General features: G+C 24.3%; 1 protein-coding gene across 1 annotated transcript; it reads left to right on the forward strand.

Annotated features, from left to right (window-relative positions):
* Positions 1-6,535: 6,535 nt before the first annotated feature.
* On the forward strand, positions 6,536-12,636 carry LOC145848751 (uncharacterized; the record flags this gene model as incomplete). Its single annotated transcript, XM_082954024.1, has 5 exons — positions 6,536-6,559; positions 8,834-9,005; positions 9,778-9,876; positions 11,642-11,830; positions 12,575-12,636. Coding segments are annotated over exons 1-5 (546 nt in total), but the record flags the coding sequence as incomplete, so codon positions are not given.
* Positions 12,637-17,753: the final 5,117 nt, after the last annotated feature.

Here is a 17,753-nt window from a genome sequence, read left to right on the forward strand (position 1 = left end):
ACAACTATAATACAAAAGATAACATAAAAGGGAATATATTATTTTTTTTAAGTTAAAACCAGTATCTTGTTATTTAGTTTAATGATTTGTTTAACTGCTTTAAGATTAGTACTAAATATTTTATGTAATATATCAGTTTTTATATGATGGTATTTAAAATATTTAAAAAAAAAAACAAAGTAATATAGAATTTAATAAATGCTGGTACATTATGATTGATTAGTGGCAATCAGGCTTTAAATTATTTACAAAATTAAGCTTTATTGATAGAAAAAAGAGACTAATAAAAAAAAGACAAAATAACATGTAACAAACAGTTGTGAAAGCACGAAAAGGTCTTGAAAATAGGAATTCTGTAGTTAAATTTTTGAGATATAAAGTTTTAAATTTTATAATATAATTCATAGTGTTTCAAAAGTTTTATCGTATTTACATTATAATTTAATTTTCTAAGGTGTTTTTATAAAAGTTTCAGATGAAAAATATTTTATATAAAAAAAACTTATATTTTATAATTGTATAATTTTAGAAGTTTTAATTATTTTTTTGTAAAACTGAATGTTCAGCTGTACAAATAACATTTTAAATATTTAATTTCGCTGAAACTAACTATCATATTTATATTTAAATCAAAATTCATAACAAAGTTAAAACTTATTTAGATAGAGAACTAAATGAAAGTTTATTATTAATAAAGTATTTCTTATGTAAAAATATAACAACAAAATAATAAAAATACCTTTAGGTAATTTTAGTGCAATTAGGTTCTATTTTTGATTAGAATAGACGATTAAAAAAGTATATACATAGACTTCATAGGAAAGTTTTATATGTTATTTTTTATAAAAAAAGGCAATAAGACTTGATATTGTGTTATTTAATATAAAATTAGCACATTATTCAATTATTTTTTTTCAAAAAGAAATTCTATAGTTTTAAGTTTATCTGTTTTCCTACAAAGTATGTTAACGATACGTTTAAAATCCTGACAAAATATGGTAGCTTTAAAAAAGTTCTTTTGACGATGTGACGGAAATTCTCAAATATTTAATGAGTGAGGATAAAATAATTGCAAAAGTGTTATGTTTTAATTAGTTTTTAAAATTTTGGGTAAGGTTGGTTAGGGTTAAGGGTATAAATGAAAATATTTTTGGTAAGGTGGGTTAGGGTTAAGGATATAAAAACTAACAAAAAAAAATTTTAATGCCGAGTCAGCAAAAATGGAATTCCGTCACATCAACATTCGGACCCATTTTAAGATGCATTAAAGAAATTATTTACGTTAAAATTGTGTAAGATGTATCTTGTAAAAAAATTTAGTTAACAACTCTACTTTTATACGCAATTTATTTTCAAAGTTTTACATTTATGAATTTGATTGTTTAAGAATTTAAATTAGTTTTAGAACAGGGATTTTTAATTTTTTTGCTACTATATGTTTTTTTTAATTTGCATAGTTAGTATGTTTGTTGTTTGTTTTTACAAATTAAGTAATTAGTTACTTACAGTTTTAAACTCCACATTGTTGGTACTTTAAATTTACTTAGCTTTTACCCATCTAATTTTTAAAATATGAAATAGATTTGACTTTTTATTATTATGCAAAAAGTAATAGAAGTGACTATATTTTATTTAAAAGTTTTTTTAAGACAATCATCTTTATCTTTGTAGGAGACTCATTTTAAGTAGATTTAGGCATAAAGACACAATCACAAACAGCTTTTAAGACAAACAGTGTTCTTCAAGCTAATAGAGTTTTGCACGCTAAACTTAATCAAAAGAATTTTGTGCACCCAAAGTTGTAATTCAGTTACCAGCTAATATTAAAAACACATATTCTATTTAATTTTTTTATTAGGACACTACATCAGTTTCTACGCTTTGAATTGTTTTGATATCTATGTTTTTTTATTGCTTACGTTATACATATCAAATAAACAAATATGTATACGTAATCCCAAATGAAAGACATTTATCTAAAAATCTTAAACCGGGTATTAGCAAAGTAGCAACTCTTTGAAAATAATAAAAAAAGAGTAACCCGAATAACATGGAGTTAATCTAAGAAATATAATTTATATAAAAATATTTCTTTTAAAACAAAAAGTATTTAGATTACCAATTTTACTTATAATTTTTTTGCTGATTTTTTTAATCTATTTTATGTAAATTATAAACTATGTTTAGTAAAATTACAGTACAGTCTTTCGAACAGCGTTATGTGTATTATTTAAAATATGTTTTTGTTTTTTTAATAAACATTATTTACAGCTTGTACATGAAAGTTTAAAAACAATGTGGCCTACGACATAACGAGAGTTTATAAGCTGTTTTTCTCAATTTTAGCATGTATAACAGCAATTGATGAGAAACTTTGTAACTTGTTAATTTAACATTAACGATGAACTTCTTTTAAAAAAGATAAATACTTCGACAGAGTAAGGTGAAATATATGCGTTTGAAGATACAAAAAAAAAGTAAAATATATATTTATAAAACTTTTTCTCTTGCATCATATTACGTGGAATGAAGTGTGTATTATTAATAATATGGCTATATTTTTAAGCATCGGCCAAAAATATATACTTTACAACTAAAATATTAATGGCCTTTACCGGCTCAACATTTTTAATTGCTGTAAATAAAGTTTGCTTGCTCTGGATAACATAAGTTTAAAAACTGCAGTAAGTTTACCATAAAGACGGAAGAAGCTTCATTTATTTTGTGAACTGTTTCTTCTACTACTTGTAGATAATCCTTTTGTTTAAAATTATGGTAAATATGTTATTTCATTAAACAGAGCATTAATTTTAGATAAGTATTTCAAATTGGTATTTTTATTTTTTATTTCAGTAGATACCCATGGTAGGTTAATATTTAAATTAAATGTTTGTCTAATGTTTCAAGTTACCTACTTTCTCTTTACAAAAATATAAGCTCATCAAAGAACACAACTGGAAATTTCTCTGAACAATAAATTGCATTGTTTACTCTAGAAAGAAGTAAGTAAGAAAAGGAGAAGTAAAAAAACATAATTCAATAACATTTAAAGTAAACAACTTATAAAAATCAAACACTTTATAATTTCTGTAACTATAGTTTCTTTTGCTTTGTTTTTCGAATAATTTTCATCAAATTTGGGTTTAAATTTAGTATTGGGCCCCTTAAAAAATTTAACATTTTTAATATTTTTATTTATTTCAGCTATTTTCCAACAGTATGTTAGATTTTTTATTTAATTTAGTTATTAAACTAAGTTTTTTATGAGAGAATATTTTTTTCTTTACATTTTTTTTAAGATATCTTCAAACAAAACTTTCCAAAATATTTAAATCTTCATGGCTTCACGGCAAATAAATAATAAGTTTCAAATAATTTCTATTTTCAATATTCTTATTTAAGTAAGTTTTATGTTAAGGAAAATTTAATTTAATTTTTTTTTTAAGACTTATGCAAGTTTTACACAAATTCATAGCACTTGAGCCAGAATTCTCTCGAATAGTGTAAATTTATGATAAACTTTCATAGATTATAAAAAAAACTTGAATATTTTTTTTTTCTAAATTTCAACTAAAAAACAGAAATTAATTTTTGATGAAAATATTAATAAAAATTTTTTTTTTAATAATAACAAAACCAAAATAAAACGACAATTTAACTTACCAAGTAGTCTATTTCATACATTTTAAAACCAAAAATATTTTATTTAACTTAGAAATTATTTTAGATTGTACTGTAAAATTTTACGACTTATATTAAGTGAGAAATACCAAATTTACTTAAATATTAAGCTTATTACAATTGCTTTATTGCAATTTCTTTCATAAAAAACTTATCTTAAGTAAGTTTTAAAAATCGTTTAAGATGTACTTCTCATTTAAAAATATTAGGGTTCTTATAACAATTAGATACTATAACTTTGATTATATTTAAGATATAAACCAATATTAAGGTTAACAGAAACAATATTTAGTATTTACTGAAATTAAAAAGTAAGCGAGTCTTTTATAATTTAGTATAAAGTTTTAATAATTAATGTTTTTTTAATCGCAAAAACGTGCTGAAAAAGTTGGGTCTTAGAACCTTTTGGTTGTTAAATTAAAATATTTTGAAATCAGTTTAATTTCTTCTTTGGCGAAAGTTTAATAAATTTTAATTTAAAAATTGACAAAAACTTTAAAGCTCGTATAAAAAAATATAAGTTTAATTAACCATTTTTGGGCTTCCAAGAAAAAAATTAAACTGTTTATTTTTGCCATAAGAAATTAAAAACAACAATTAAGAAGTTATAGAATTATTTTAGCAAACATTATACTGTTTTGAAAATATAACTTGTTGCATAAATATTTGAAACTCATATAAATCGTGACAAAAACTTATTTGTTGTACATACAAAAAGCTGTTTTTTAAATTTAACTTATCATAAAAATATCTTCTTTAAAATATAGAAACGGAATATTTTTAATCAGAATGTAAGTAATAGTCTAAACAAGCAAGTAAAATTATCAATAGACATATTCTTACATTTTAAACTATATAGTATAAACTAATTTTAAATATATTTGAGGAAAAAACTTTGCAATCTTTTATGCAATAGAATAGGGGTAAGCAACGTTTTAAATCGGCGGCAAGAATCCGGATAAATTATCTCTTGGCCAAATAAACCATTTCGAATTTGTAAACTGCCGTATCAAGCCGCATAATGCCTTTTTAGATCCGATTCCAAACGCATCATAATTTGAAAGTATTATCCAGTTCCAACTGGATAATCCTGGAAAACTTTCGATTCCGGCCTGTATTTTATTATACGAATACATTTATCAATTTTTTGAATGTTTCTAACTAACAAAAAATTCTCAAGTTTGACAACTAAAAAAGTAGATTAGGACGTGTCAGATGTTAATATAATATTTATAAATAGAATTTATATAGTAATTAACAAAGAAAGGTATACAAAATATCATATTTAAATAAACGTATGAAGTCAAATAAATCTTTTTTTGCAAATTTAGTAACAAATTTAATTGTAGAAACGTTTTAGCTTACAATAGTAATATGCAAAAAAAACAATTTCTATTCATTTAGAGTTGGAATCAGCAGGCCTTTGGTGGTCGCGTCTAATTTTAGACAAAATTTATGTTGGCTAAGGTTGTAATTTTAGTTTCTAACCTTGCAAAATTATGGAGGAAATTCCGGAAATTCTGTAAATTTTACCTATTGCCTTTTTTTACGCTGCTTCTTACCTCAGAATATCTTATGCAACATTAATATAGTATTTTGAAGGCAGAACTTACAGACATAAGACTGCAGGTAGACCCTTTCATGAGCCGCATGCCATTAAAACAAAAACATGATGGCGGACTAAAATTTAACCTTTTAAGGACCGCATTTGTGCAATGGGTCACAGTTTACTGTTATTAAGGTATTTAGTATTTTGGAGCTTTAGAATTATAAAAGTTTTAGAGAAAAGAAATCATACATTCAGTTTAAAAACAATCGGTACCTACTAACTAAACATATACATTAGGAGCTAACATACTAAAATACGTTTAATAGTGTTTAAAAACTATTGTAGGAATCAAATTTCTAATAATATTTTTTTTTTCAATTTCCATATTTATTTTAATAGTTTTCGACTGAATTTTTCCATCAATCATTTTAAATTGTGCACAATGTCCTTATGTGGTAAATGGCCACATGTAACAAAATAGCTAAAAATTAAAAGGTCGCCGTATTTATCAGCACTCAGTGTCCTAACAGATCCGTAACATTGAGAATTAGCTTGATCACGTTAATATCTTAAAATTAGAATTTGGTCAGTTTCAAATGACTTTTTTTTATTGATACACGGCCGAATCAGGATCCGAATCTAACTTTAAAATTAGAATGCACGTTTGAAAATATACTATTTCGTCAATTTTGAATCTGAATACTTGGATTAGGTTGGTCACTAGTTTGTTCAGGGGTCGGCAAACAGTTGGTGCTCGCGGGCCAAGTTTCAAGTTTCTAAAGTCTTCGCGGGCCGCATTTTCAGTTTTAGTAATATTTGATTAATACTTTAGTTTTAATCACACTAGAGAAAGTTTTACTTTAACACTTAATTATTTTAAATGAGATTTATCTGTACACAGAAAGCCTATTAAAATAAATAGACTTACATAATAAAAATTACATTGACTAATATACTTAAGTGTTAATAAACTATATACTTTCTTAAGGACAAAATGAGTTAAACTTAATGTTTATGTAATTCTACTTACAACCTAACTCTACAAAAACCTCTATAAACATTTATGGGTCTTTTTTATTTACTTTTTATATCATTAAACCTTTTTTCATATTTCTAAAATTATTTAATTTGAAAAATATTTCTTGCATTTTAAATAAATTCTTTAATAAATTCAGTAATAAATTTAGTTAAGTAAATAAAAAAAATATCTTTTTGTATTGTAGATAGCTAAAAACAAATTTTTAACATAATTAATTCCCAAATACTTTAATAAAATACCTTAACAGTAATTAATTAGTAATTTATATGGGTGTCAATCCAAAAGCAAAGGTTTCTGAGTTATATCAAACCGGCCTAAGTTTATTAAAAATTGAAAATGCTTAAAACTTACTGTTAATCAAGCTTAAACACCTAATTGAAATATAACCATTATAAAAAAGTACATAATTTATAAGAACACAAGAAAAAAAAATACAATTAGTATGCTACATTTCAGTCATAAAAACTATTCTGATAATTCGAAGATAATTTAAAGTGTTTGAAATAAAAATTTCACACACACCTGAGATTTTAAAAGTTGTTATAAACAGGTTTAACCTAGTCTGAGTTTTTCAAACTTTTAAACTAGCCTGTTTCTGTTTGTTTGGCAACCATGTTTAAAATAAAGATCTGGAAAAAAAAATTACGAAGTTTATTTATAGTGAATTAAATATATTGAATAAAATTATTATAAGTCAGTTTGAATTGACTATTAAATTTATCAAACATTTTTAACAAAAGTATAAAAGTTTATTGAGCCATTAATGAAGTTGAATAACTTATTATTTATTGAGAATTATAGCAATTCTTTATCTGCAATAAAGTTAATGTATTTTAAAAGAGTAAAAAGGAAATACAAGACGAGCTATAAGAATTAAAAACGTTATTTAGGAGTTATTGCGAGAAACCAACAAAATAACAAATAGCTTAAGTCAGTCCCAACACAGCACGTTATCACTTTTAGCTCGGAACAACAGAACAATGGAAATCGTTGAGGCAAGATATAAATTAGCAAAATTAATTACTAAAATGAAGATACCGTTTATAATTGAAAACTTATTTTAAAAATTTGTGTTGGCAGTAGTAAAATAATTTTGTTTATTACTTCAATGACAACAAGAAGTCGTGTTAAGCAAACGGCTGAAGACCATAAAGCTTCATTAATCAAATTAGGACTTTAATCAACCTGTTAAGATAAAAGCATTGATACAACAAATATTGCTTATCTGAGAATTTTTATTAAAGGTGTTTATACTAACTTTGACATTTTAGAAGAAATTATAAGTTTAGTTCAAATGCAAAACACAACAATAAGTAAAAATATTTTAGAAGAAAAGGTGCAATGCACCGATATAAAGTTTTTAATGTACTTTTTTTTCTATTTTTAGTATAAAACTATTTTAAAGGTAAAAATAACTGTCTTAAACAAGATATCAGTATTAAAATGATACTGTTGAGCTTCTAAGAGTTTGTTTTTTAATAAAGATGTTTAAAATGAAAAGTACCTAACAAAAATTATTTTAATTTAGGTCACATATATTGTTTTCAATTTGTCTGTACACACTTATATATTACATGTAGAAACAATAACGTTAAAAAATTGTGCATGAACTAAACTTAATTTAACTTAATTATTTATAAAAAAAGTGGTTTAAAATATGAGCACCATTGTACATTGATGTGCAACGAAATTGAGTTAAAGAGCAAAGGAAACTAGTAAAATATCAAATTGTGTCAAAATTAAACCGAATAAACCTTATTTCTTATTATTATGTTATTTTAAACGTTTTTTGTGCACACTTAAATATAACAATTAGTAATAAAAGTTTTATAAAAGAAAATTATGTATGGTAGCTGTCAAAATTTCCCGAGCGTACAAAATTGCCAAGGGGACAATATTAAACGACTGCACAAAATTGCACAAAGGTAATTTTGCACGAAGACAATTTTGCACGAGTACATATTTTTTTTATTATTAATTTATTTTTTTTTTAGTTTCTTTTTTCTATCAATGTTATCCCTAACCCTTACCTTAGGTCGTTAGATTTTTTTTCTTTTATAAAAAAGGTTCAATTTTTTATATAATTATTTTTGTTTTTAATAATTTTTATAAGTTTTTTTTCTTTACTATTATTGTTACCCCTAACCCTTACCCTCGGTCAGTAACTTTCATTTTTAGTTTTATCTTTTTTTTTTCTTTGCTTTTATTCTCGTGCGGAATGTAACTCGTGCAAAACTCAACCTTGGTGCAAAATCTTCTTCGTGTAATTTTGTTACCTAATGCAATTTTGTGCCCTCGTGAAAATTTGGCTTTGTGCAATTTTGTGCACTCATACAATTTTGTTCTCTTGCAATTTAGTTGGTCTCCTGCAAATTGGTCTTCAAGCAATTTAGACGCGTTTACATGAAAAGGAATACCTCAACTGTAATTAAATGACATTTTAGTTAATTAATGTGCATTACCTTTGTACTTAGATGAAAGCATTTGCACTTAGTTGATTTAGTAAATAGGTATTATATAACTAACTTACTAAGTCCAAGCACTCTTTACACCTTTTTTTTCAGATAATTACTTACTGTTGCCTGAGTGGCCACAACATCAAAAATGGATCAGCTGTTCAACTTGTGCTGAGGATGCAACTCAAAGTGGAAAGGTTGAACAGTGGCACGTTCATAGTTGAAGTTGATCCCCAAGACACATGCTCAGTTGTTAAAGCAAGAATTCAAGGTGATCAAGGTATTAGTACAGTTCGTTTTGTTTCAACTAACATACTTAAATTTGTTATTTTTTTTATAGCTTAAAGCTTTAACAAAAACCATTGATATACTTTGCAAATAAAATATTTGGTTTAAATTAGTTAGTTTTTCCACAATTGTCTTGAAGAATAGCAGTATAAAATAAAAAGTAATTTATTTATTAGCTAGATTAGTTTTGAAAATTAAAATAGTTTATTTTTTTATTATGTTAAAAATAAGTACTTTAGTTTATTGGAATTAATGTTGTAACACGTATTTAGATAACAATTTTAAACTTTGTCTTATAAGTTCTTTATACTATAGTAGATAAACTACTTATGAATTTTAATTAAATACACTAAAACTATATAGCTGGATATATTTCGTGCTGTTCTGATTAATAGTTACAAACTTTCTTAACTAAAGTTATATAGTTTTTAGCACTAAGATACTGTTTTTTATTATAAATAGCTATAATGTAAAAATTCTGAATTTCTGTTGTTTTATTTTATCTATTTTATCTTTAGGATTATTTGTTAGCCTAATAGTTTTTTACCGCTTAGTTTGCATGTAGTGCATCAAGATTTTATTTTGAAATAAATAGTAGTATAAAAGTAATGCTATCACACTTTGCTTTTATTATACTTATGTCCCTGATTAAAATTTTTCTAACAGTCGGTAAACGAGTATCAAAAACTTAATAATGTTTTTTTCATTTTTAAAGGTTAGCTTCATGTTTTTTCAACTCACTACTATTTGTTACTATATGTCAGGTTTACCATTTAAAGAACAAATTTTGGAATTTGAAAACAAAAAGTTAGAAGATGGGAAAACACTGATGGATTACAAAATCACGGAAATTTCAACAATTGGTTTGAGACTAGCTTGTGAATTGCAAATTTACTTGAAACTTTTGAATTAAAAAAGATTTACCTTTGTTGTTAGAGATTCCGACAAAACTGAAAGTCTTAAAGATAAAATCAAAAAAATTGAACGTAAGTGTTATAATTTGTTGTATGTTATACTATTAGCATCAACTCCGGTTCTATTCATATAAACAATCAAAATCATACAATTGTGTAGTTTGAAGGATATATATATTTTTAAATTTTATAATATATACTTGTTTATTTTATAGTTGACTAGTGGTTACAGAAAATAGTAAAACAATTTTTATTCAAAAAGACTACTTTTAAAGACTTATTGTGGTACTTTAGTTTGTACATATGGTTAATATGTAATAAGCTAAATTATACTAGTCAGTAGTGAACGTTAGAAACAGACTTTGATTGATAAAAAAGAAAGTTTGTATCGAGTGTGTTTATATTTATTTTGTTTAATAGTTTGTAAAAAAAATGTGTCAATTTATTATTAATGGGTTAGAAATTGAATTTTTAATGACTAAATATCAAACAAAATGTGAAACACAGTTTGGTAGAACTGATTTTTTTTGTTTTTAAACTGTATGTAGATAATTGTTACTCAATTTATTTAAGGAAATATATAAGCTGAGTTAAGGGTGGTTTTTCTGTTTAAAAAATAGAATCGAATTGAATTTTTGCATTATTCTATATCAAAAATCAGGCTTGTTTAATATTTGAAAAATACTTAATTATTTACATTTACATCTGTTTTATTAGTCATTTTTTTTAACAACGGAATAAAGTTTCTTAAATGTATTTGTGAACCTAAAAGTTTGATACTTTCTTTTTTAATTTAATATGCTAAAATATATGTTTAGAGGAGTTTTAAGGATCCTATAGGTTTAAAATTCTTTAAAGAAATAGGCAAATGTTTAATTTCTTCAAGCACTTTTATTAAAATATGCAGGGTTTAAAGTAACTTTTGACAAAAAAAATGGTTGCATTTAATTTTGTATGGCTGCTAACAAAGTATTCTAAATAGACAACAAAAAAAAGGTACTTTTTGAGAAAAAAAAACTCTGTTCTGCCCATCTACGTTTGTTGCTTCTTGACTCCTTTCCTGACCACACTGTATTAACAAAAACTCAGTAAGAAAATCTCGGGAAATTTGTTATTAACTCTTATTAACCATATATTTATTTATACTGTTAAAAAATGGGTAACTAATATTTCTTTTATTATGGTAGTACTTATTTATATAGTTTTTTTTTAATTTAGTATTTATACAAAAGAAATTTAAATAACTAACTTTATAAAAGTTATGGTACTGTATTAGCTGTATGTCTTTCTTTAATAATAAAAAATTGAGAGTATTTTTATTTTTTAAATTGAGATTAAATACATTCCATTTTAAATTCAATACTTCTGTCCTTTTATATTTACATTTTTTATGGTGTCATTTTTGTAGTTCACGACCTCTTATACATTCTGAAGTCTTTTGTATGTAATATATCATTGCAACAACAATTATATAATATAAATACTGTCATAAATATAAACAAATAAATTATTTTAAACATTAAATTTAGTTTTATAATCGATACTATTAAAAAGAATTTATAAACTCTCACATGTGTATGGGACTTGAGAAAGTATTTTCATGCTCAAAAAATTGAAAGAATTTATGAATCAAAGAGTAAAATAACTGTTTTATAATAACAATTTTTTTCATCATTAGGTATCCCTAAAAGCCTTCAGCGTTTACTCTTTAAAGGAAGACAATTTGATGACAATGACATATTTGCTGACTTTAACGTTAAAGATGAGGATATCATTCATCTGGTACCAAGACTTATTCTCGACGACGGAATACTTATAAAAACGAATAGAAAATCGTTCAAAGTTCGTCTGTTTTCAGATGACTCAATAGAGGATATAAAGGAAAGAATTGAAGAACACGAAGGTATACAAATATAATGAAAAAAATTTTTTCAACACCATAAAAATTATGGGCAGTCTTTTAAGTAGTTGGACTTTTTAGAAATTTTCTCGCGGTGAAAACAATAATTAAAAAACCTTGGTAGGCTGAGCAACTTTGAGTAATATTTCTACTGTAAAATTCAAATATCTTCTAAAGCAAACTGCAATAAAATAACATTAGTATAAGCACTCTGTTTGTTGAAAAAAAAACTAGATTAACACATTCTAAAATATTTTTCACAAAAAAAAAACTCTATTTATTACAATAAGAAATATTATCTAAAATTTAGACTTTTTAATTCTTTTTTTCAAACAAATTTAAAGTAATTCAATTGTACATAAGTATTTTAGTTTATCTAACTTTATTGAAATCTAGCATATATTATTATTTTTAAATGGAGACAACTAGTCATCTTTATTTAATTTTAACTTTATCGAGTTAACATTTAAATATAAACATTTCGTATTTGATAAAATGTAGCATATAAAATTAAACTAATAATAGTTTTTTTTTTTAAACTTTAATATTTTGACTATTATAAAATTTATTTCTAGTATGTTATAGCTGTTTTAGTATTATATAAGTAAATCTATTAAAACCTTAAACAATTGCAAGGTTTGTTAAAAATATAATGAAATGCTTTATTTTAGTTTGTAAGTCTACATTTGACAGCAGTCTTAACTTCTTACAGTATATTGAGATTTATCAAGATTATTTAACTTTTAGACATATCAGTGGAGGAACAATGCTTGAAGTTGAGGCGTAGAAAGCTGGAAGACGAAAAAGATGTGGGTTTTTACAAAATCACACACAAGTCAATACTTCGCTTGAGTTTGAGATCATAGAAGATCTCTCTAATGCTTTTATTACGCAGTATAATTTGTTTTGTGTCTTAATAAAAGTGTCAATGTTTAATTAATTTGTAGTTTATTTCGTTTATTTTTAAACAAATTATTTCGCACTATATTGCACCTCACTACCAGAGTTCTTGCGTGAAATACTTGTTTACTAAAATGCATAAAATGACATTGCAAACTCACTTTTTACACATTAAAAAGTTCTATTGCTCTAAAGCAGGGTTTTTGAAACTTTTAAGTTAACAAACAAACTAAGTTATTTTTTCTTTTAATTTCTATATGGTATTTTTATACTGCATGTTTTCACAAACAAAACTAAACAAACGTAAATCAGAAAATAAATCTGTCAAAAAGAAATATTTTAAAGGAAATAACATTAAATCATGTAAAAATTTTTAGTTACCAGAAAGCTTGTTAAACCATTAATTATTCTGAATGTTTTTATTGAATTAAATATAAATATTGAATCAAATACTTTGTGATTTTAATTAACTTTTATTTAACTGAGAACTGAAAGGTTAACTAACTCTTTAAGTTAATTAAAATCATAAAGTATTTCATTTAACATTTATATTTAACTCTATAAAATCATTCAGAATAATTAATGGTTTAACAAGCTTTCTGGTACCTAAAACGTTTTACATGAATTTATGTTATTTGCTTTAAAACATTATTGAATATTTGTGTTTTCTTATGAACCATTATAAAGGGTTCAAACTTATATAATATTTATATAAAAACATAAACGGCTAAAAGAGTATACCTTTCAAAATTAACAATTAATTTAAAGCAAGTATTTTATATTCATTTCAAATTTTAATTCCTGTTGTTCAGTTTAAGCTAATTTTTTTTTCTGAGAAATTTTAGAAAAAGATTTAAAGACTGTGACTAAAAAAACTAAAAGTATAGCCTTTTTATAATTTAAACGCGCTAAAAAGCAAAGTAATAAATCTTGTATTAGGTTAAAAAATAGTCTGATAGTTTCTTAATTTCTGAAAATCAAATATATTCTAGTACGTTGTACAAAAGTAAAACAGTTTAAGTACTTTTCAATTTTAAAAAGTTAGCATGTATATTTCATCCTTAAAACCACAAGGTTATGAGGATAAAGTAAAAGATGTAAAGGATTACTTAACAATAAGCTTTAGGCTGTATTATTATCACATTTTTTTTTTATTCAGTTTTAAACGAGCGATATTAAGTAAGTTCAATATATTGTTTTAATAGTTTGGATTTAAGTTTGAAAAAAATCACAAAGTTTATTCTTAATAATATCCTAAATTGAATAAACTTCAGTAGTAGAAAAGTCATTTGTATCATAATATGTTATTTATATTCAATAGAATAGTCGTTTTTTGTTGTTGTTCAATTTAAGTTCAAAGTATTTCGAATATTTTTTGAAAACTTAACTGAACTTATAATAGATAGAATGTAAATTAATAGAATTTCATATTATCAGAAACACATATGTTAAATTATTATTGATTTACTTTAAAAGTTTAGATATTTTTTTTTAGTTTTTATTATTCACTGTCTTTTACAATAACTGGTTGTAAATTTTTAGGTGAATACTTTAGGTGAAACTTAAAAATAATTGTTTCTTCTTTATGAATTTTATTAATAAAATAACCTTAAACTTAGTTTAAGTATAGTTTTAATCCTTAAAAAAAACAAACATACGTCATATAGGTAATAATATATCTATACAAAATTATAATTTGTTAAAAAAGTACGACTTTAAAAACACTGGTACATATGTTTTATAAAGCTTTAATTTATCATAAAGCTTAAATCACCAGCCAGTTAAATTGAAAATAAAAAGCACTGTACAAAACAAAAATGCAAAAGTTATGCAAAAAAAAACATTATGACGTTATAGTGTGCATTAAAAAAAATCAGTACAAAAATCGATATTTCATCTAACTAATCAAACAACTAAAATTCACAAAGACAACAGTTAAACGACTATGAAAAATTTATTGTATTTTAAGAGGAGCTTTTTGATATGTTGACAAGACGATATGAATTTGTACCTCTTATTTTAACAACCTTCATTTTTTAACGCATACATAACAGCCGTTAAAAATTTTTTTTAAATAAGAGGAGCGAATTTATATCTTCTTGTCGACATATGAAAAAGTTCCTCTTTAAATACAATATATTTTGTTGTGATTTTTAGTTGTTTGATTAGTTAGATGGAAGATCGATTGTTGTACTGAATTATTGTAATGCACAATATTACGTCATACTGTTCTTTGTTTATTTGCATAACTTTTGAATCTTTGTTTTGTACAGTGCTTTTTATTTTGAATTTAACTGGCTAATGATTAAAGCTTTATAAACATATGTACCAGCAGTTTTTAAATCGTACGTTTTCAATAAATTATTTAAATACCCTTCAAGTTGGCTTTGTAAAAGGTGTTCAAGTTTGAACTACAGCAACCTCTCGCTTATTTACGCACATTGTGTCCACAGAAAAATTGTGTAAAGATACGAGAGATCGTAAAGAGAGGTTCTAAATATAATTACGATATGGGCTGTTTTTTGATATTGCTTCTAGTTAAAATCAGACTAGGAACTTTCCACATTTAACAATTTGTTTACTTTATTTCTAAATATAAAAACTAAACACAAAACTATACATAAATTCAAAAAAAAAAATTAAAATTAAAAAAAAACTTGTAGAAACAAAACTTGTAGAAAACTTTACTTATTTATATAGTAAGTAGGTTTTATATTTAAGACTTCTATATATACTTAGTTGGTATTTTGTTTTAACAGAATGTATTAGTAAGTAATTAAGTAAAACTTTAACTTAAGGTCAAGCTATTTCTTTTTGATTTTTGAATATATTTAACGTATAACCTAGGCATGACATTAAACTGTTCTGGTGTATGACTCGATAACCGAAAGGTTTTTGTATACCAGCTCCTCGGATCAAACCTTTTGAGAGTATTTTTCATCGTTCAATAAACAGTATCGTAAATTATGTTTCAAAAATTAAAAGTACAGTTTTCAGAATGGTACTGTAATTTTATTTTTAGTTTAAGTTTTTTTTTACTAGATATAAAAGAATTCATTTTTTATGTGTCTTTTTTTTAAGTAGCATTTACTATGCTAGTATTAAGTTAAAGGTACTAGTAGATGTCATAAAATCTGTAACACAGATCCTAAACAGCCTTCCTCTAACCCAGTGGTCATCAAGCTGATAAAATTTGTTGCACACTAAACTGCGTAAAATTATTTCTCTGTACCCCTAAATTACGCCGCTAGTGGTATGAACACGTAAACGACTTTAATTTTTTATATAAGGATGCTGCAGCATTTTCTGTGCTTTGTTTTTAGAACCTTGTTTATTTATTCATGGAAAACTACCAAAAATTTATGCACTTCATTATGTTTCCAATACTATAAGTTGTTTCACAAATCTTATTATCAAAATAATATTCTTACTTGTATCGCTCAATTTTTACTTTAGAAACCATATAAAATAACCATTCTAAAAATACTTACTGTTTCTAACTGGAATTCGGCCAGCGAGAGGTAAAACTTACATTAGATATTCTAGAAAGTAAAATGTGTACAGAATTTTTTTTAAATTTCACTTATGGGAAATAAAACTTCATAATTAAAAAAGGTCATATATAATTGGCATTTTGGCATAAATAATTTACCTATTTTCGTGTGTCACATAAAACTTAAGTGTTCTGGCTATTCAATATTTTATTTTTCTTCATCTTGTCCGCTAACCCTAATTTAAATATTAATCTAGTAAAAATATTTTAATAATTCAACTGGTACTTGGTCATCTTAGTATGATGCAAAATTAACTAATTACTTGGCATTTTATTTCCATTAACTTTTTTATTTAAATCTTATTTCATATAAACAAGAAAACAAAAAAACGACACAAGATTATAGAATGAATAGATAAAAAAATTCGACTAACTTTTCAAACCAAAAGAAATCAAGTTTTTGAAAAAATTGGTTATAAAATATCAATTTATTAAAATTGGAAACTATTAAATCTTATTCAAGATTTAAAAAGAAACTAGCTTTATATTTTCAAAAAACCTTAAAAATAACCAAGCTGGTCTGTTTCTAGTTAAAAATTTTAAACCAGCTTGAGTTTTCCTGAGTATTATAAAAGTATTATACTGTACAGACTTCTTCTTAGTATATTAAGTATCATGAGTGTGTTGCAACCTTGTGTACCTATACACTAAATATTCTATAGTTTATATTTATCTTAATGCGTTTAAATTAAGTTGTAGAGTTAAATAGTACAGATATCTAAAATTTATAAAAAAAATTTAAAAAGAATAATTGGTTAAGAGAACTAACTAACATTTTAAATATCCTAAAGGTTTTATGGTTCCCTCTTGTTTGTGGCTAATTAATGGAAGGTCCTCATCTCACCAATGTTTGAACATTTTTAAAAGAAATCACTGTTGTTTTATTACGAGTTTGGTAAATTAGCTAAATATTTTTTTTAAATGTACAATCTGTGGATCTAATTATTTTTCTGTCTTAATAACTAATTGAAACTTTTTTTTTATTATCGAGAGAACTGCCCATTGTCTTGAATTTAATAAACAACTCATTGGATTGGGGTTTGGTTTTTTTATTGGGGCCCCTTAGAAAAAACTGGGTTATTATATAATTTCCTTTTTTTTTATGAGTTTGAGTAAAAAAAAATTATAAAAATATCTTTTTTTTATCTTTATAATATATGTATATAACCGGATATTTTTTTTTTCTTACTTACTGTCAATATTTTTCTTTATTTGGCCTTAATAGATTTTATTTATGGATTTTTTTATTTCTAAGTTTGAATTCATAATTCATAAAAAACTCTATTAAGACCAAATTGTGCAAAATATTGACAATTAGTAAAAAAAAATATATAGCCGTTATTACACATGTTATTAAGAAGATTAAAATTTTTTTATTATTATTTAGTTTTTACTCGAAATACTAAATTAAATTTTTTTTTTAAAAACCCATTTGTTCAAGGGGCCCCAATCAAAAAGTTGAATTAATTGAAT

Source organism: Thalia democratica, unplaced genomic scaffold, assembly GCF_965202585.1.
Source record: "Thalia democratica unplaced genomic scaffold, ktThaDemo2.hap1.1 HAP1_SCAFFOLD_1652, whole genome shotgun sequence".
Lineage (NCBI taxonomy): Eukaryota > Metazoa > Chordata > Thaliacea > Salpida > Salpidae > Thalia > Thalia democratica.